Source organism: Patiria miniata, unplaced genomic scaffold (genome assembly GCF_015706575.1).
Source record: "Patiria miniata isolate m_02_andy unplaced genomic scaffold, ASM1570657v1 HiC_scaffold_22, whole genome shotgun sequence".
NCBI classification, from domain to species: domain Eukaryota; kingdom Metazoa; phylum Echinodermata; class Asteroidea; order Valvatida; family Asterinidae; genus Patiria; species Patiria miniata.
The window spans coordinates 18,353,054-18,375,259 of NW_024037061.1; the positions used below are offsets into that span (position 1 = coordinate 18,353,054).

General features: G+C 38.4%; 1 protein-coding gene across 3 annotated transcripts in view; it reads left to right on the top strand.

Moving 5' to 3' along the window:
• The window catches only part of LOC119730968, a 20,960-nt gene extending 7,198 nt beyond the window's left edge, over positions 1-13,762 (top strand). For 2 of the 3 annotated variants that reach the window (XM_038204036.1, XM_038204037.1), the window contains exons 3-9: positions 7,611-7,817; positions 9,038-9,097; positions 9,756-9,953; positions 10,337-10,462; positions 11,501-11,588; positions 11,715-11,765; positions 12,094-13,762. In XM_038204036.1, coding sequence (XP_038059964.1) covers positions 7,611-7,817; positions 9,038-9,097; positions 9,756-9,953; positions 10,337-10,462; positions 11,501-11,588; positions 11,715-11,765; positions 12,094-12,176 — 813 coding nt within the window. In that variant the 3' untranslated portion in view covers positions 12,177-13,762. Of the gene's footprint in view, positions 1-5,283; positions 5,358-6,573; positions 6,669-7,610; positions 7,818-9,037; positions 9,098-9,755; positions 9,954-10,336; positions 10,463-11,500; positions 11,589-11,714; positions 11,766-12,093 lie in introns of those variants that run through there. The other variant, XM_038204038.1, reaches the window with a different exon arrangement.
• The last annotated feature ends 8,444 nt before the right edge of the window (positions 13,763-22,206 follow it).

Below are 22,206 nucleotides of genomic sequence, written 5' to 3' on the forward strand. Positions count from 1 at the left end.
TCATGATTTGAGCTCCTAAATTCTAAACCAGTTGGCTCGATCTGATATTCTTTGGCCGCACATTCAAAGAAAGGATTATAGCCTGATACATTTTACAGGGGGCGTGATCAAATCGGTCATATGCGGAATATTGAGTTGATGTTTATTTGTTCACGTTTTGGATATGCCACTTATTGCAATGTGGCAACGGAAGTGTTCAATTTATTTTGGTGAGATTTTTTTTGCATGGATAAACACTGAAGAAAATAAACGAGCAGTGCCCACTTGTACAAAGGAACCAAAAGAAGGAATGCAGTAATGATAGTTATACAGAACATTTGTACGGGGCAAAACCTTCATTTATGTTTTGCTTGGGTATGTTGCTAAAAATATGAGTTGCATTGATTTCATTTTTGTGATGCCTTTGTATCATAAACTACTTTAGTCTTACGAAACCGTTCAGGGAAAGGGTTTTAAAACTGTAAAATCAGAACATCACGTGCATTTTTGTAATTCCTTATATTTCCTTTTCTATCGTCCATTATGCATACCTTTATGGAAGGTCTAACATATAAAGAATGTTTTGATTCTGATCGCCGCGGTCCTCAATTGAGGTCAATAAAGAAATTCAAATGTCTTGAATTTACATTTGATTTTTGTTCTTGCACCGTTTTAGTAGTTCTGAAGAGTTTTCGTCCTGCCTTGATGCTAGTATTTCCAAAGTGTATAAATGGGTGACAAATTCAGTACTGAGAGAAAGAGCAATTCAGATTCAAGAGTAAACACTTTATTCACACAATTCCAACATGGCGCAGCCCAATCTTTTCGACTCCAGCGGGCGCTGTGTAAATAGACTGTGAACACAACACTCGACTATACTATTGGATCCACGAAACCCTCACGTGTTCTGTGCAGTCTTTTTTTTATATTTAATTTATTAATTTATTTATATTTTAATATTACATTATCCTTATGAAAATATTTACAAACGTAGCATTACGTTCACGTTAAAAATAAATGTTGCAAATGTGCCAAAAGTGTGACCGTATTTGCGGTCTCCATTTGTATGTTGACCCCAGGTGGGCACCTGGGGTCAGCATAAAAATGGAAACCGCAAACGTCACAATTGAGTGGGAGGCTGGATGTTGGAACGGAGTTGAAACTGTTATTGAGCAACTCCAGACGGAGAAGGTCCAAATGCAATAGCAGATAAACTCACTAAAGAGGAAAAGAGTGCGATGACTTCCATCGACAACTTTCTTTCGACAAATCCGGTTCCACACATCAGCTTTCCAACAACTCAAGCAATTCATGAGATGGAAGCCACCAAGCCACAATACAGGGTGGATTGAAAAGAAATTAACCGAATTCTTAAAATTATGTGGCTCCATTTTGATAAAAGAAATAGGGTTAAAGTACATCTTATTGACTTTTATCTGTGAAAAAAATCACGTAATTTTCATACTCTATTACCACGTTATATCCACATGTTTTATAAAAGATCACAAAACTCGGCTGTCCATGGACGTTCAGATCCCGGTTTTCGTGGGCAAATGGTGGGGCGATTGGACACCATCTTCTTATGGGGGCGCTGTTCAGACCGGCCGATCATGGGCAATATCGGACAATAGGTGCCGCTTTTCATGGCGGCACATTTGCCGACTTTTGCGCAACATTCCAAAAAACGGGCGCTCGTTAAGAAAGAGCGCTCGTAAAAAACGGCACGCTTTACGAAATATATAGGAGGGGGGGGGGGGTAAATATCCCCCATCCCCTCAGCGGCAAAGGAAGTACAATTGGGGGTGCGCGGCCACTGCGTGTACATATAACGTGTACGCGCGTCCTCTCACACAAGGAACGGTGCACGTCAACCACTGATCTCTATATAACGACTGGATAGCGAACAGGGAGCCGCACAATGAATGAATTTGACGCCATATTGGTGAGACCGGTGAGACCGGCTGGTGATCTACAAAGGACAAGTTGCCGAATTTATAGACAGCATGATTTCTTTTGTAACATCGCGGTTCACTTGACTTATATTTTGACCACCACCACTGACCAAGGTTTACAATTTTTCTAACGACGTGATTTACTTTCTCAATGCCGCAGTTCACTTTTTCGGCGTTTTGGAAATAATAATCACTACGGAAATGTGTCCCTTTTAGAACATCATTATATGTGTACGTGACTAAAGTGCGCGTCAACTGTTGATACAACGTGTGCGTATATACGCGCTGAACGTTCGTATTATACGCAGCCATCTTCGTGAAACCAGGGGCGAATTGGTCAATATGTAAAGTCTACTGTGTGAATGCTGTATGGATATCCTCTATCCCAACCTCGTGCCCCGTGGGTACGATCTTGCAGCGCCATGGTGTTTCCCATCATGCCTTGTGCGATCGTTAGTGTAAGGAACTCTCCTTTTTTGGCTTGCACCCCCCCCCCCCTCGCGACGCCCATGATAGTTGCCATTTGATTATTTTGATTGTTTATTTCGCGTGCGATTGTAATTAATCTGTTGCTTATCATTCATCTGGTTACAAATTCGTAAATGTTCACTTCCTTGTGTTGGATTTTTTTTATTATTGAATCGGCTTATTCATCCGTATATTTATATTTTTGTTTCGATATCGTTTTTACTTATTTTACAATATTGATGCTTAGCTTTAATTTATGACTAGCTACATGATTATTTATTTATGGCATTTTCTATTTTCTCTAACCCTCACATTTTATCCCATGGTCTCTATTTGTGTTTGTCCGATTGTCTGTTTCTGTAATTGTTGAGTTGACATTTCGGTTTTGTTTTGTCAAGGCATCTTCATATAAGCCCCCGGCTTCGAAAGATGCCTGTATAATTGCCTACATAGCTATATACATGTTTGATCTTGTTGAGTGATCGGGCACAACCCGACCACTTTCTCCGCGGGTTTTCTCCTTAACCGTTCGTGATATTGAAGTTAAAACGATATCGAAACAAAAATGTATATAAACAGATGAATCAGCTGATTAAATAAAAAAAAATCCAACACCAGGAAGTGAACATTTAGGAATTGTTTACCAGATGAATGATAAGCAACAGATTCATTACAATAGCACGCGAAATAAATAATCACAATAATCAAATGGCAACTATCATGGGCGTCGCGAGGTGGGTGGAGGGGGGGGGGGGGGGGAGGGCAAGCCAAAAAAACAGGAGAAAAAAAAGGGGGGGGAGAGGGGCGAAATCATATTGTTGTTTATTTAAAGGGTTGGGGTCGCCGGGGGAAATACCCTGCCCACCCTCGAAAAAATGATCAATCGGGAAAATGCAGGAAATCATAAGGATTTGGGGGAAATGTGCTTTGCCCCACTCAAGAAAAATCCTGGCGACGCCCATGGCAACTATATGTAACGCAAAACATGTGTAAATAATAAACCATGCAATGGAGAACAAATTTACTTAAGCCAGTAAAACAAATTAATTTAAAACAAATTGTTAGAAGTTATAACAGAAAGAAATAGGTATAAAGATACAACTCAAAATAACCACTCAAATAAGTTAGGTAGTGGTGGATTTAAATGGGATGGTTCATCATACCAAGAGCCTTTGGCGCAAGAGATAATATTGCAGATTGACATTTTGACAGATGGCGGACAGCAGTCATCTTCAAATAGCAGGTCATGGTAGTCCCTGAACGTCAAAAGAACCATTCCAATGGGTTGTCATGCCAGAATTAATTGAAATTAACATCTTATATGTCTATTGTACAAAAACTTGTCGCACTTTGTCAAATTATGATTTTCACATTTAGGCTTAGTTTATAGTTTATTTTTGCTTTAGAAGCATACTCACCCTCTTTAAAGTCTAATCAGAAAGTGCTGCCTTTTCAGATGTCTATATTTCGTGATATTTCAAGATTCGTTTGCACATGTTTTCGTATCAAAATTTCAACATGAAATTTCACGAAAATTAGACATCTAAAAAAGTGCGACATGTTTTTGTATACATCACGTACATGTACATGGTGGCGAGTGGCCTATGTTTACGGAGGTAGTCCTGTAAATTGGCCACATTTATGGGGCTAGAAACTGAGAATCTCCTCTCGTTTAAGCAGTTGCTTTACATACTTGTCCATCTCTTCTTTCAGGTCATTATCCTCCTTCCAAGCGTCATTTCGAGAGTAAAAACCGTCAGCACTAGGCCCCACGTTCGTGTCTTCGGTTCCGCAATGACACCGATCTGTACTGTAAAGCTAGAGTTGCTACTAGTCCTTACCCTGTACTAGACTGCGCGATATTGGATACAGCGCGCGGCCCATCACCCCCACATAAAATTGTTTAACTCTATGCATCCCCATCGGCAAAGCACTGTGGGATACTGTGGCAACCATAGGCCGTCACGAATATGAAGTTCACTTTGAAATCACTTTCATTTTGTGTAAAATCTACTTTCATTTTAAACATGAACTTGAAAATATTTTTATAAACAATTTAAATTTGAAAATATTTTTATAAGAAATTTAAATTTGAAATTATTTTTAAAAGCAATTCAAATTTGAAAATATTTTTATAAGAAATTTAAATTTGAAATTATTTTTATAAGCAATTTAAATTTGAAAATATTTTTATAAGAAATTTAAATTTGAAATTATTTTTAAAAGCGAATTAAATTTGAAAATATTTTTATAAAAAATTTAAATTTGAAATTATTTTTAAAAGCAATTTAAATTTGAAAATATTTTTATAAGAAATTTAAATTTGAAATTATTTTTATAAGCAATTTAAATTTGAAATTATTTTATAAGCATTTTAAATTTGAAATTATTTTTATAAAAAATTTATTTTGAAATTATTTTTATAAGAATTCTATTTTTTTTGAATTAACTAAAATAGTTTTTTAAAACATTTTGAAAAGAAAACTATGTAGAGCGGTAAATTTTGAAATATTTACTGAAAAAGGGGAACGGCAATGAACGGCCACCATAGTTGTCCTATCCAGTCTGTGTATATGGAGATCAATGCTTGTATTATACAGTCCGTGCGTTTCGTGCGCATTAATATTGGTGGTGCGTCGGTAAAGTGCTGACTTAAGGTTACTTGTTTTGCAGTATGAATCTAATGAGAGCTCAAATACACCAGTGGTAACCAAGGCCTTTTTTCATCACTCGGCCGTACCATTGCTATAGCGTAGGGATCTAAAAGCGGACCCTAAGATAGATGATGGGAGGCTTTTGTGGCAATACTAAAGCAAATGCTATATTAAGAATATGACGTAATGGCGCGCAATAATAATTATTGCCTGACAAACGCAGTCGGTATGAGCTTTGTACAGTACGCCGTGCCAGGCAGTGACGACGGTTGAAGAAGCAGGAACACTCCAGCGTAATTATAAGGTAAAACGATTGCATTTGTTTTTCATTCCGTAAGATTCAATGCAGTCATTCATTACAATTTGTACAATCACGTACAAATTTTACAATGATATGATATTTGATAAATATTACGTACACAGCAATCAAGCAGCAAATGAAATTACATTGAGGTATAAGGTTTAAGCGAAAGGCTTTGTGTCTATAAGGCACTTGTACAAGTGCAAATTACATCTAGTGGATGTCCAGCATAGGGCGCCGAGGCGGAGCAAAGAAGCAAGAATTTCTGTATTATGTTCTAATATACTATGCAAACTAACCTATGGACACTGAGACAAATATAGGTTACAAGATACTGTGAAATGGACATATAGTACAAACAAAACACAAGATAAGACAGACAACTACGTGTGAGACGAGGCATTTTTCACTGAGATAGGGCAATGATTTTTAAGAGAATCATCCTAATTATTCCAGTATAAAAGATGCCTCGACGAACAACACTATTTAATACATTGACGTTCTTTTAAATTGGACGAACACATTTTCCCTAGCACCAATTCGTGTATTATAGCTTATAGGCCTACATACAATTTAGATGTCTTTTTCTGCGTCAAATACGAAATTAATACAGGGAGGGATTATCTTATGCGTGATTGTATACATGAGTTATTCCCGTGAAGTGATATAAGTCATTACAATGTAATAGATTTTAATTGAGCAAACATCATGATCACGATAGCCTGCATTCGAAATTGCACGAACCGCTCGTCTTCGTAAAATAAGTAATGTGTCACATTAACGTTTCGTAAACGTATTAACTGCCCCGATTCAAGATTGAGTAATTTAAATATCGTAAAACGAATGAAATGAAATTGTACTCGGGAGGTACTATTTTAAACGAGTAACATGCCAGTGTTCTTAAATATTTGTATTGCTTCTTCGTCAATACGGTTTTCCGAGTAAGTTTTTCATAAAATTATTTTATTTTATTTCATAAAATTATTTAATCTGAATTAGCTTTGTTTTATTAAAAATCAAAGGAACAAATTGTGTGTACTTGAATTGATCGATACAAAATTATGAAAGTTGATTAGAGGACATAAATACATAATTTGTTTATGAAATGCGTAGCTGCCACAGAGGTCATCTTTGAAATGCGAGCAAACATAGATGAACCAGACCGACGGACAATTAACTGATTGATTAATTGATTGATTGATTGATTAATTGATTACAGAGAATCCAGAGATACTTTCTGTCACGGTGATGGCCACTACTAATGCCCCTCCTTCCTACGTGGCTGCGCCTCAGCCCGTCGGCCAGCAACAACTGGTAAGCCAGTCATCTCTCCCGGAATATAACAGTTCAGAATAATTATGGTGTAAAGGAAAAATCAAATAGGGCCCCAATATTGTGCACTGTGTGTATATCAGTATTATGTTAATTACTATAAGCCATCACTTATTTTATGATAATTATATGAATGACATTGATGGTGCTTTTATGTTATATACCCGGTATTCACTATGCCTGCTCTGTACCGTTCAGTACAGGCAAGCTGTACACGCCGCTGGTCTTCGTACATAACTACACGCGCACAATACTTATACAGTCCACTTATTACATTAAGTTTGCAATGTCATGTACGTACATGTACATGGACCCTATTCATGTGCTAATTTTGCCATGAAAACAATTAAATCTACCTCAAGGACATAGTGTGTGTCGTGTTGCGCGAGTGTATCAATGAAAACATTGACTTAGTTCATTGTTTTTTTATTTGTTAGGGTTGCATTGTACCTACACGAAATATTTGTTATCCAAAATATCACGTGTTTTTTTTATTCACAATAATCACTCCTCTTAACAAACCCCAAATTGGTCATTTGACTTATGGTAAAAATATTTTTAAAAAATCATCTCCCATATACTTTTATAAAAGTTGGCCCGAACCCAAATGAGGAAAAATTCTGGAACCTTGTTCTCGTTATTTTGCACTTGGGTGACGTAAGCTGTCAAAGTGCGAAAAAGAAACTTGAAATTATCTGAACAGTTGTTTTGCATGCGAAGCCCCCCCCCCCCACTTTTAAATGTTATGGCCTCGCCCATGAAAGGGTAAAAAAACATTGAATCAATAATGGTTTTGAACTTGTGGAGGCATCCATACGTGATCCTGAGAGTTTCAAAGAGTGTACCGACAACATGCATAATGGGCCCACACAAGACCAATGAGTCATACCCCGAAAACCATTGACACTCAACCTGATTCACCAGGTGACGGTGCAACCCGCTGCCGGCGTTACTTTCGGCACGGTCAACCCACAGCCTCGAAGTGGTAACTGGAAGGGTATTGTATGGACAGGAATAATTCAAGTGGTTTTGGGTTCCTTAACCGTCATTCTGGGGATTGTCACCCTGACTGAATTTGGCCAGTTCTTCTTTTTCGGTGACATCGGATCTCCAATTTGGTGTGGTATATTAGTAAGTACAATATTCACCCTCATTCCATGCTATTCTTTGTTTATTGACAGTGCTGATTCATTTGTTTCTTTGTTTCTTATGTAGCCTTTGATGCCTATTATGATCATCCTTTTGGTAGAATACAGGGCCACTCCATTCCATATCCGCGCATCCATGGCTGCGTGGATGCGCAGTCGGTTTTCTATAGGGCCCTCTATTGATTAAAATTTACTTCATGCCCCCTCCGCATCCGCGCATCCAGGCATCCAATAAAGCGCCCTCTATAATTGATTTAACTTAACTTCATGCCACCGGCGCATTTCTATAGCGCCCTCTATTGATTGAAACTTACTTCATGCCCACTCCGCATCCGCGCATCCGCGCATCCAGGCATCCAAAAAAGGGCCCTCTATTGATGAAAATTTACTTATGCCCTTCCCCGCATCCGCGCATCCGCGCATCCACACATCCACGCATCCACGTCAGGGTAGGTAGGGGTTGGTTTGAGATAGGGAAATAAAGTAGTGAGTCTATAGGGTAAATACAGTAAAAGGTCCTGGGGTAAATAAAACGCCCTCTATTAATGACTTCATGCTCATCCACCCCGCTTTCGCGCATCCAAGACATCCCAAGCCGTCACTCGGTGTATATACTACGTACTCGTCATTCATTCACTCTCTATAGCGCCCTCAATTGATCACAATTTACCTCACGCTCATTCACTCTTTACCGCCCTCTATTTTTATATATATCTACGTTCATACCGCATGTTGTATACCCACGTACGTACGCGTTAGCATGGGGAATTCTCATATATACCAATGTTGCTTCGTTCTCAAAAGAGTGCCCAACGTCAACGACCCCACTCCTCACATCGCATCCAACTACCAAAAAAAAACCTTTTCCCGGCGTGGCCCTGCATTCTATAGTTGCTCCATACTTTTAAACAGAGGCTTATGTGGAGAGCGGGGAATGAATTTTGCGGAATATTTCTCATTAAAAAAGACGAAAAGTTGTTTACATGCACGAGGTTTACGGTGGGATAACGGTGTACGTGTGCAATAATACGTTTACGTTGTACAACAGACACTTTCGTTTTGTGTCCACATCGGAGGCTAAAGTGTCCAATATCTTGCCAAATGAACATTTTGGTTGCATTTGTATACATCTGTTGCACACGTGGGGACGCCAAATGAATCCTCTAGCCTTTCCTAAATCTCAGCAATGATTTTTTTGTACAGTTCTACGTCGTCGCTGGAATCTTGGGCATAGTGTCAGGATGTAAGAAGCATTCCGGAGTGGTAAGCAGTGTTAAGGGTTTCTTACTTGGAAGTATAATAGTGTTTTAGTTGTTGCTACCTTAGACTTTACACAAGTCGGAATTGCTTTAAGTCGGTATCTTAAAAAAAGTAGCAAAAATCACTTCGTTTACCTCTTTCCAGATGCCCGACAAGGTACACCTCAGCGCGCATTCCACTTCAGTGCCGTATAGCATGAATGCGCACCCACTGTACGTACATTGTACAACACGCGTATTACACGTACATGTGTGTACATGTACTGCAGAGCATGTGCATACATGTGGTGCAATAGTTAGCAATATCACTTGAAAATAACATGAACATGTACGTTTTTAACATGCTGGTCCGGATTTGACGCATGAGGGCGCGCGTTATGTACTGTAAGGACGTATGCGAAGGCGATATGCGCTGTGAGTGGATTTACAATATAGGCACAGACCGAGCGCAACCCAGACTTGGCCAAGTCTATTGCTACCTTGAAGTGGGAAATCTTCAAAATGGGTGGGGGAGTAACAAATGAATACAGTCCTGTGATATTTCGCAGATATAAGGACTGAATATTAACATATGACCACTTTAATGGACTTGGACCAATTCCACCAATGGACAAAAAGTCTTTTAGAAAGATTTCGAAGGAATTGTTTTTTTTTCTGCACAGGCTGTCGGCTACATGGTCATGTCCATCTTGGCTTGTCTGGCTGCGTGCTGCGTCATTGGTTTTGGGGCTGCCATGATGGCGATCATCAATCAAGTCTGTCATCCAATTTATACGCGTTATCGTTATGACTACACTTATGGCTATCGTGGCCAGAGCGTCTCGTACTATGACGACCCTCCTTCATTCTGTTATTTGCAGGTGAGTCGAACTTTAATCCCCTGATAATGAAACGTTTTCGTGTTTCTGCCTCCAGGGGTGTCTATCTTTTTTTTCTTCATTTTCTTATTTGTTACATTTATTTATTTCTCAGCGAATTTGCCGTCGTTGCTTCACTTTCGAGGCGCTATATTAATGAGAATCACGTCTCCGCTTTTCTTGATTTGAAGTATTTCCAAACAGCGATTTGTGTTTCAATGTGTATGATGAAGTTAAACGATTTTGAAATCTACCTAGACGTTTACAAGACGGAACGTTAGGCCTACGTACTGCAAAGATATTTAGGTTTAATATGTGTTGAATTGTGGGATACCCTGAAGTGTGAAGGTAACTAATACATCATCTCTTGCAATGATTCTATGCAGGCGGCTGTCAATGCTGTTTATGCTATACTGATAATTCTCGCCTTAGTGGAGTTTGTTGTCGCCATCATTGGTGCCAGCATGACCTGTGGTCCACTCTGCAGTGGTGGATCAGCAACTCAGACAGTGGTACGTGACAACACCAAGTTATGTCCTTGTAGATCTGCATTGCTTTTTTTAAAATCTAGATCAAGTAAAATTCAGTTTTACGCGGTGTAAATTAGCTCATTGTGATTTGTCTTAGGACATGGTGCGTTGGGATTAGGTTATTAAGGACTTTTGAGACCTTGTGATTGTACGAACCGAGCATTTCATGTTTTTGAGGTAAACTCCAGTTTAAATTCACCTGATAATCTATAGTGGGCTCATTTCTAACGTATGTATCGCAGCATAGATGTATCACAAGTATGGCAGTTATTGTTGCATATGGCTATATAAGCCTGCCTTTCATCCTTTGATTGGCTTTCTTTCGAAAGCACTTCTGACAAAAACAATCTACAGGATGAGTAAAAAAAAGGAGACCCAAATGGTGCTCCCATTTTTTTCAAAAGACGTTCTGCATGTAGCGCTTTCCAGATCTACAATATAAAAAAAAAACGATTAATAAACTTTCTTTCAGTGAAAGAATCATTCAAATCGCTCGTGTACTTTTCAAGTTATGGAATTTTGAACACAAACACCATTTTGTTTAACATTGTCCACGGATCACATTAAGGTACATGATCTAGGTAAGAGCTGGCAAGCGCTACATTTTCAAATAGGGGGTCACCATTAGGGCTTCCTTTTTTTTTAACTCTCCCTGTAGTTATTGTCCGTGATGCCCTGGACTACCACTGAAGCTAGAAGACGAAACTATGAAAGGATAAATAGGCCTATATGTTACAGCACGGAAACACTTAATACTCGGGAAAGTATAGCGAATGCCTTTTAGACCTAAATTTGCTCAGAGATCATAATAATTCGACCACTTAAAATGTTAACATTATGGTAACACTTAGGTGTCGGGGATTTTAAGAGGAGAGGTCGATGTAAAAAGAAAAACACATTCAGATTCTGGATAAACGACAATTACACGTACGATAGCAAGGTGGTAGGTATTTAATTATAGGATGATGTATTTGAGAGAAAAAACACCCAAATGAAGTATAATTGTTCTCATAATGACAGATTCAATACCAAGCTCAACCACACCTGGTGGTTGCCACACAGCCCCAGGGACCGGCCTTCTACAACATTGCTGGTCAGCCACAAGTTGGTAAGAGACGTCTTAAAAATATTGTTTTCATCTATAGTAATGATCAGATAGAAAAATCCCAGGCTTATGGTCTCTCCTATGCAGTCTCTTGATTCATATAATGTGTTCCCCGTTGTTCTTGTTTAGCCTACCCAGCCCAGCAGGGGCAGTATCCGCAAGCTCAAGCGCCCCCAACGGGTGAGTAATGGTACCAAGAACTCATTAAATAGGTCATCGATGAACTTTGACCTGAAGGCGTGATATCTAGGGGTTGAAACAGACTTTAAGTCTTGCCTTATTCATGTTAAGCTGCATGTGGATGTACATTAGGTTTTAGCAATATGCCTACCTTATGTGTCAATAAAGAGATGTTGCATACGTTTAATTTTCATACAGTGAATGAAGAAAAGTGTACTCAGATATTTCCTCAAAAGCTCTTGTTACATAACAAAGAATGTATACACGGTCTTATCCTTAAAACTGCATTCGGCCATTTTCCCTCAGTTTGTTTTGTTTGAATTTATAGCCTACCCAGCCCAGCAGGGGCAGTATCCGCAGGCTCAAGCGGCCCCCACCGGTGAGCAACAGTACAAAGAACTCGTTCAATAGGTCATCGATGATCTTTGACCTGATGGAATCATGATATCTGGAGTTGGAAGAAGAATTAAATTCTTGATTTGTTCATGTTAAGCTGTATCTGGATGTACATTAGGTTTTAGCCGTACATGCTGTGGGTCAACAAATAGATTTAGATGCAATGCAATAATGTTGTCCTGCTTTATTTTAGAATAATTCAAATAAAAGTTGGAGAACTGGCGCTTATTTTTTTTATAAATGAAGAAAGCATAACGTACTCAGATATTTACTGAAGAGCTGATGTTTCTTAAAGGATAATGTATATTTTTACACAGACTAATATTGAAAATTTCCCGAAATCACGGCATCGGATGCAGACATTGGCTTAATTTGTTGAGCTCCCAAGCACTGTACGTATTTTGGCAGCATCGGATTTTGTTGCCACATATTCAAAGACGTACAACAATGAAAGCCAAAGCCAGGTTTGACACTTAACAAATAAAGGAATCACCCTTATACATTTTACATGGGGCAGGATAAATTCCTGCGTATTGGGAATATTGAGTTGAAGTTTTTTTTTCTGGTTATGGAACTTACTGTGCAATATGGAATCGGAAGGGTTCAATTTTATGTGAGACTTGGCGGAATTTTGTATTATAACGAAATAAAAATATGGCACTCTAGTCTGTACAACACATAATGAGCTACACTTCTTCGATTGTGACCATTAGATCTATTTGTTTAATCTAGGTGATAGCTGACATTGAGTTTAGGTTGTAATTCACGAACTTTGTGTGAGTTTAGGCCTACAGCGTGCTCAGTGACTATCCACTCAGTGAATATCAGATTTGTCTATTATTCAGGATGAGTGAAAAAGAAAGTGACCTAGGGTAGTTGTTTGCCTCTTAAAAAGCAATAACAGTTGACACACCATCGAAGCGTACATTAAACAAGCATGCTTTTTCCACTCATTTCAACAAATAAAATACTGAAATTGATCCATGCCATGAGAAGTTTACTAAAATTTTTACAAACAGACCATACAAATTTTTTACTAAAATATTGCATTTTAGCGCTGTCAATGGAATGCCCTAAGAAGCTATATTGTATTATGTGAGAACCACAGATTGCACACATGCATTTAGATACAAGTGAGATTTTAATAATATTTTTCTAAAATAATGATGGTGATTTTTGTCCGTTTTCCTGGGCAAATGTTCGTTCATTCTTAAAGGCAGGAAAACGTATGTACAAACATGTTCATTGGTGGACAGCTGAATATAGGGATGTGTATTAAAATATATTAACTTGTGAACAAAGCACGCAAAATACATGAAATTGTCAATGTTACTAGTGATTGATATGTACAAAATCGCCCTATGTTTATTAAACTGAGCGAGCCATATATTTTTTTAATATTCTTATTACATTTAGGTTTTAGCAGTCATGCGTCAAGAAATGGCTCTATTTTGCAATACTGTTCATAAAATTGAACTTAGAATGTTGGAGAACTGATGCTTATTTTTTTGTAAAGTATAATGTACTCAGATATTTACTCAAGAGCTTTTGTATGATGGATAATTATTAAATACATTGATATTGTGCCTTTCCCGAAATCATGGCATTAGTTAATGCATTGGCTGCATGTTTTGAGCTCCTAAATACTAGAGTCAGTTTGCTCGATCTGATATTTTTTGACTGCACATTCAAAAGAAAGGAATTATAGCCTGATACATTATACAGGCATGATTAAATCGGTCATATGTGGAATATTGAGTTGATGTTGAATTGTTCACGGTCTGGATATGGCACTTATTGCAATGTGGCAACGGAAGTGTTCAATTTTGTTTCATGGAAAAACACTGAAGAAAAAAAACGAGCAGTGCCCACTTGTACGAAGGAACCAAAAGAAGGAGTGCAGTAATGATAGTTATACAGAACATTCGTACGGGGGAAAACCTTCATTTATGTTTTGCTTGGGTTATGCTGCTAAAATATAAGTTGCATTGATTTCATTTTTGTGATGCCTTTTGTATCATAAACTCCTTTAGTCTTACGAAACCATATTTCAGGGAAAGGGTTTTAAAACTGTAAAATCAGGACATCACGTGCGTTTTTATTATTCCATATATTTCCTTTTCTATCGCAAATTTCGTTATGCAGATCTTTATGTTATAGGTCTAAAATATAAAGAATGTTTTGATTCTGATCGCCGCAGTCCTCAATTGAGGTCAATAAAGAAATTCAAATGTCTTGAATTTGCGTTTTTGTTCTTGAACCGTTTTAGTAGTTCTGAAGAGTTTTCGTCCTGCCTTGATGCTAGTTTTTCCAAACTGTATAAATGGGTTACAAATTCAGTACTGAGAGAAAGAGCAATGCAGATTCAAGAGAGTAAACACTTTATTCACACAATTCCAACATGGCGCAGCCCAATCTTTTCGACTCCAGCGGGCGCTGTGTAAATAGACTGTGAACACAACACTCGACTATACTATTGGATCCACGAAACCCTCACGTGTTCTGTGCAGTCTTTTTTATATTTAATTTATTTAATTTATTTATATTTAAATATTACATTATCCTTATAAAAATATTTACAAACGTAGCATAACGTTCACGTTAAAAATAAATGTTGCAAAATGTGCCAAAAGTGTGACCGTATTTGCGGTCTCAATTTGTATGTCAGCATAAAAATGGAGACCGCAAACGTCAAAATTGAGTGGGAGGCTGGATGTTGGAACGGAGTTGAAACTGTTGATTGAGCAACTCCAGACAGAGTAGGTCCAAATGCAATAGCAGATAAACTCACTGAAGAGGAAAAGAGTGCGATGACTTCCATTGACAACTTTCTTTCGACAAATCCGGTTCCACACATCAGCTTTCCAACAACTCGAGCAATTCATGAGATGGAAGCCACCGAGCCGCAATACAGGATGGATTGAAAAGAAATTAACCGAATTCTTAAAATTATGTGGCTCCATTTTGATAAAAGAAATAGGGATAAAGTACATCTTATTGACTTTTAACTGTGAACAATTTCGCGTAATTTTCTTACTCTATGACCGGCGTTGTATCTACATGTATTTCAATAAAAAGATCACAAAACTCGGCTGTCCATGGACGTTCAGATCCCAGTTTTCGTGGGAAAGTGGTGGGGTGATTGGACATCATCTACTGATGGGGGCGCTGTTCAAACCGGCTGATCATGGGCAATATCGGACAATAGGTGCCGCTTATCATGGCGGCACATTTGCCGACGTTTGCGCGACATTCAGAGCGCTCGTAAAAAACGGCACTCTTTACAAAAATATTTGGGGGGGGGGGGTTAAATAACCCTCATTATCCCCTCCCCCCGCTGGCTAGGCCACTAGTATTGCCCTCGAATATGAGTACCGGAACATACTTAAGGAAGCATTTTGGTACAAGTCGATGTTGTTTGAGATTGGCAGTGAAAAAGATCTTATTACGGTATTGGAGGGGTTCAACTTTATGTATGACTAGTCAGAATTTGGAATAGCATTAAAAAAAACCTGATAATCTATACCGTGCTTGGAGTGAGCGGCTTCCTTGAATTTGACCCCCATAAGATCCATGGGCGGCTTCTGTAGGACTGGTTTTCCAACAAAAACTCTGTGAGATTCCATCCCCTCTCTGCGAAAATTTGGTTGCAGATTAAGCCGATATGTCTGGTTGACCCCTCTCCTATAATACTGACTTAAGCAGGGCGGGCGTTCTTTGCATAACGATTGATCTACGTTATAGAAAAGACAAAACTTACCATCAATTCTGCAACACTTCACTTAAATTTAACATTGTTAATGTTTTCGAATAGGAGCTATACGGACCCTGGGATGGATGATAATGGGAGGCTTTTCCAGCCAATATTAGAGCAAATGCTATATTTGGAATATGACGTAATGGCGCGCAAAAATAATTATTGCCAGATAAACGCAGTCGGTATGTGCTTTGCACAGTACGCCGTGCAACGCAGTGACGACGGTTGAGGAAACGGGGACACTCCAGCGCAAGGTAACACGATTGCGTTTGGTTTTGCATTTCGTGACATTCAATGTTGGTATTTATTACAATTTGTTCGATCACGTAGAAGTACATAAGGAGCACAATGATATGATATTTGATAGACGCTGTGTACACAACTATTTAACAATAAAGCAGCAAATGAAATTACATTGAGGTATAAGGTTTAACCGAAAGGCTTTGTGTCTTTAAGGTGCTGCATGTACAAGTGCAAATTCCATCTAGTGGATGTCCAGCATAGGGCGCCGAGGCGGAGCAAAGAAGCAAGCATTTCTGTATATGTTCTAATGTTCTATGCAAACTAACCTATGGATACTGAGACAAATATAGGCTACAAGATACTGTGAAATGGACAATTAGGACAAACAAAACACAAGGTAAGACAGACAAGTACGTGTGAGACAGGCATTTTCGTCACAAAGATAGATAGATAGGGCAATGATTTAAGAGAATCATCTGAATTGTTCTAGTATAAAAGATGCCCAGCCTGAACAACACCGACGAACATTATTTAATACATTGACGTTCTGCAAAATTGGACAAACACTTTTTCCCTATAGCTACTTTCAGTATTATAGCCTATACATGAAATTCAGAATTTGTTTAACGTCAAACAAGAATTTATACAGGGAGGGAGTAACTTATGCATGAATGTATACATGAGTTATATTGCCGTGAGATGGAAAGTATATTTAATATAGCAAACATTGGAGCAGAGTGATCACGATAGCCAGTATTCGAAAATACACGAACTGCTCGTTTTGGTAAAGTAGGTAATGTGTTGAATTTAGAGAAACGTTTCGTTTACGTATAAACTGCCCCAATCAAGATTGTGAAATTTAAATATCGTAAACGAATGAACTAAAACTGTACTCGGGAGGTGCTATTTAAAACGAGTATGATGCCACAAGATTTTAGGCTTTGCATGGTGGAGTATCAGTACCGTTTCGGTTTGCGGTAACACCATGTGGTAATAACTATACTGCTTACAAGTTTTTTAGTTCTGAAAAGAACTTGCCCTGCTTATTATCAACTTTCGCTGTGTAGTTTTTGTTCTGATAAGAGCAGTCCTGCTTTCATTTCTAAACGAACTTGTCTTTGGTCACAACGTTTTTACTAGCCTGCTCTATCATTTGAGTTGAGGACATAAACACATAATTTGTTTTCGAAATGAAATGCGTAGCTGCCACAGATGTCATCCTTGAAATGCGAACAAACATAGATGAACCAGACCGACATAAAAGCTGATTGATTAATCGATTGATTAATGTGAATTACAGATAATCCAGACATACTCTTTGTCACGGTGATGGCCGCTACAGACGCCCCACCTGCTTACGAGTCTGTGTCTCAGCCCGTCGGCCAGCAACAAATGGTAACCCAGTCGCTGTCCCAGAATATAACAGCTCATCATAGTGTAAATAAAAATCAAATAGAACCAATATTGGGTACTGAGTGCATTTCAGTAATGTAAATTAGTATAAGCCATCACATCTTTAAAGATAATTAAGATATGTTTTGTGATTGGTGGTGCGTTAATGTTTTATTCGGTACTCACTATGCCGTCGCCATATTGCCTGCTTTGTACCATTCAGTATTATACAACACCTGAATAAATCCCAGTCATCTGATCGGTGGATCGTTGATCACATGTCATTGAATTATTCGTACCAACGCACGGCGCGCGCGTGGCGCGCAGCGCACAGTGCGATGGAAATTCTATTGCACTGTGAATAGAACTTCCATTGCACGCTGTCACTGCTGCTGGTGGTGGCGCTGTTTTAAATCGAGATAAATTGAATCTGATTGGTCTTAATCTTTCGAACAGTTTACATTAATATAAGTATGATGAACTTGTCGAACTTTTAAACAGTTTTGACCTGAATAAATTGGCTTTTAGAAGTCAACCTATCAGATGACAAGGATTTATTCAGGTTTTATATAAAACAAATAATGAATGTTTCACGTTCGTGCAAAGGAAAGAATAATTTCATTCGGTGACAGATGAAATGTTCCATTCCACTCGGCTTCGCCTCGTTGAATGGAACATTTTATCTGTCACCTCATGAAATTATTCTTACCATTGCACTCACAAATTTTTTTCGAAATAAACACCAAAGGGTCACTTATCAAGACATTTTGCAGCAGATGAAATATTTGAATTTATAATTTCACACCTGGTGACGTACAGTCTTAGACAAACTGTCTCTTAAGGGGAAGGAGACACCTTTCATAATTTGGGGGTTAGGGGAAATGAAATTACAAGGGACTGCAACATTATTTCATACTCATGTCAATTTTGTTTTCGTTTGAATTTTTACTTGGCGGTCTAGGTAGTAATAATTACACGGCAACATTTAAAAATGTGTTTCGTTTTTATGAAGAGGCAGTACATCTTTTGTAATAAAAATGGGGAATGCTAAAAAAGGTACAATTTTGTTTTGAAAATCAATTTTGTTGCACAAAAATTTGAAAAAAAAGAGCTGGAAGGTGTTTCCTTTGAAGCAAATCTGGCACATAAATAGAAAACAATTCAGATATAAAAAAAAATTGTGAGAAGGAAAAATTAAATTCAATTTAATGTTGAAATCAAATTTGAATGTTATTTTGAGTTGCCAAATAAACGTATAGCTATTCGAGATACATTTACAGATATATAGTACTATAAACTTTTATTTCGCCGATTTAGACCTTAACATACACATCAATTTAGCCTTTTATATGAAATCACTTCCCTTCTATACCAGTTTTGGAAATTTTGGTTTTACGCCAAAAACAATTACATGCCAACTAAAATTTCGAAGAAATAATAATGAACTTCATCTGTTTTGTTATTTAATGTCTGAAACAAAATTTGGATTAGATTACTGGCGTTTTGTCATATTCAAGATTTTGATTATATAAATATTTTTATGAAGACAATTGTGACACGCCCCAAAAGGGATAAAAAAAAGATCACAATTTGTAAATATTTTCTTCACAACGCACCATACATTGCCTGTTTCAGATGGATTTTATCTCACTTTCATAAAAGTTGGTCCCACCCCAAATAGGCAAAATTCTGGAATTTGGTTCTCGTGATTTGGTACTTGGGTGAGCTGTCAAAGTGTGAAAAAGAAAATTGAAACTATCTGATTTTTTTTTGTATGCGAAGCCCCCCACTTTAAAATGTTATGGCCTCGCCCATGAAAGGGTAAGAAAACATTGAATCAAGTGGTTTTGAACTTGTAGAGGCATCCATACGTGATCTTGAGAGTTTCAAAGAGTGTGGCAAAAAAATGCAAATGGGCCCCCACAAGCCCAATGACTAATACCCAGAAAACCATTGACACTCGACCCCACCCATCTCGTGTCATTCACCAGGTGACGGCGCAATCAGCTCCCGGCACGGCCAACCCACAGCCTCGAAGTGGTAACTGGAAGGGTATTCTATGGACAGGAGTAATTCAAGTGGTTTTGGGTTCCTTGACCGTTTTTCTGGGGATTGTCACCCTGTCAACATTTAAGGCTTTCATCTATATGAGTGACATCGGATCTCCAATTTGGTGTGGTGTACTAGTAAGTACAATATTCACCCTCATTCCATGCTATTCTTTGTTTATTGACAGCACTGATTTGTTCGTTTCTTTGTTTCTTGTGTAGGTTTTGATACCTGTTATGATCAAACTTATATACAGGGGCTTGTGTGGATAGAGGAGAACGAATTTGGCCAAATATTTTCTCCCGTACCTGACAAATTTTTCTTTTTAAAATATAAGAAAAGTTGTTAACATGCACGAGGTTTTCGGTGGGGTAACGGTGTACGTGTACAGTGATGCCGTGTACCGTTTTGTGTCCTCATCGGAATCTGAAGGTGTCCAATATTTTGCCAAATGAACATTTTTCGCTGGATTCGTATACATCTGTTGCACACGTGGACACAAAATGAATCCTTTAGCCTTTCCTTTATCTCAGCAATGATTTTTTTGTACAGTTCTACGTCGGCGCTGGAACCTTGGGCATAGTGTCTGGACGTAAGAAACATTCCGGTCTGGTAAGCTATTGTCAAGGGCCTCTTACTTTGCAGTATAACGGTGTTCAGTAATTGCTACCTTGAACTTGGAAAATCTTCAAAATGGGGGGGGGGGGGGGAGTAACAAATGAATACAGTCCTATTATATTTTGCATATATGGCCTGAACATTAACATAGGACCACTGGACATGGATCAATTCCACCAATGGACAGAAAATCTTTAGAAACATTTCAAAGGAATTGGTTTTTTTCTGCACAGGCTATCGGCTACATGGTCATGTCCATCTTGGCTTGTTTGGCGACGTGCTGTGTCATTGGTTTTGGGGCTGCCAGGATGTCAGCCATCAATGACGTCTGTCATCCAATTTATAAGCGTTATCGTTATAGCTATGAGAACCCTCCTTCATCCTGTTATTTGCAGGTGAGTCGAACTTAAATCCCCTGATAATGAAAAACGTTTTCGTGTTTCTTTTTTATCATTTTCTTATTTATTACATTTGTTTATTTCTCAGCGAATTTGCCGTCCTTGCTTCACTCTCGAGGCGCTATATTAATAAGAATCACGTCTCCACTTTTCTTGATTCAAATTACTTCTAAACTGCGATTTGTGCTTCAAAATGTATGATGAAGTTAAACGATTTTGTAAATTACCTAGACGTTTTTTACAAGACGGACATTTACGTACCGCAAAGATATTTAGGTGTAATATGTGTTGAAGTGTGGAATACTCTTGAAATGTGACTGTAACTAATTCACATCTATTTCAATGATTCGTATGCAGGCGGCCGTCAATGGTGTTTATGCTACACTGATACTTCTCGCCTTAGCGGAGTTTGTTGTCGCCATCGTTGGTGCCAGCATGACCTGCGGTCCCCTCTGCAGTGGTGCATCAACAACTCAGACTGTGGTACGTACCGTGTTGCTACAACACCAAGTTATGTCCTCTGTAGATCTGCATTGCATTTTAAATTTATCAAGATCAAGTAAATAACAATTCAGTTGACAAGTCCAGTTTGATGGAGTGTAAAATAATGACATAGACGTGGCTTTGTCGCAATAACTCATTGTGACTTGACTTAGTCTACATGATGCCTTGACAAACAAACCCAGCATTTCATGATTTTGAGGTAAACTCAAATTTAGCGGGCAACCTATAGTGCGCTCATTTCTAACCTATGCATCACAGAATGTATACAGTATGGTAAATATACTGCATAATGGCCATAAACCTACCTTTTAATCCTTTGATTGGCTTGCCTTCGAAAGCACTTCTGACCAAAACAATCTACAGGGTGAGTAAAACAAAAAGGAAACCAAAGCGGTGCCCCCTATTCCTTTTTTCTTTTCTTTTTAAGGAAGTTCTGCATATGAAAGCTAAATTAATATACTTTCTGTTAGTGAAAGAATCCCTCAAATCGCTCAATTGACATGGACCTTTCTAGTAATGGAATCTTTAACAAGAATACCACTTGTAAACCTTGTCCAGGGATCACATTTAAGGAGGTCTCCGGGGTAACCAAGTATAGCAGCTATACGGCAGGACTATAAACTCTTGACATTATAAAGCACCGTACACTGGTATTGGATTCCATCACGTTGATAAGAAATATTTAGATACCGTTTTGGAGTAAAACATTGCAGCGACGTAGCTTTCGATGTCATCGCGACATCTTCATTCAGCATCTTCAACATCTTCATCTTCAAACCAGCAGGTCATCGTAGATGGCGGGCAGATCGATCGTATCCGGAGTCTCTGTTAAAAGATGGCTTTGTGTCCTGATTTCGATTGCCTCGCGTATTTTCCTTTTCCAGAACGATTCCTCCCTGGTAATGACTTGGACATTTTCCAAGCTGATGGAGTGTTGGTAATCTTTGATGAGTTCACCAACTGCTGTTAAAGCGGCTTGCTTCAGATTAGAATGTTTAAACCTGGTGCCCAGCGATCTGCTCGTCTCCCCCACATATTATTTGGGGCAATCAGGACATTGAATCTAATAACTTAAGACCGCATT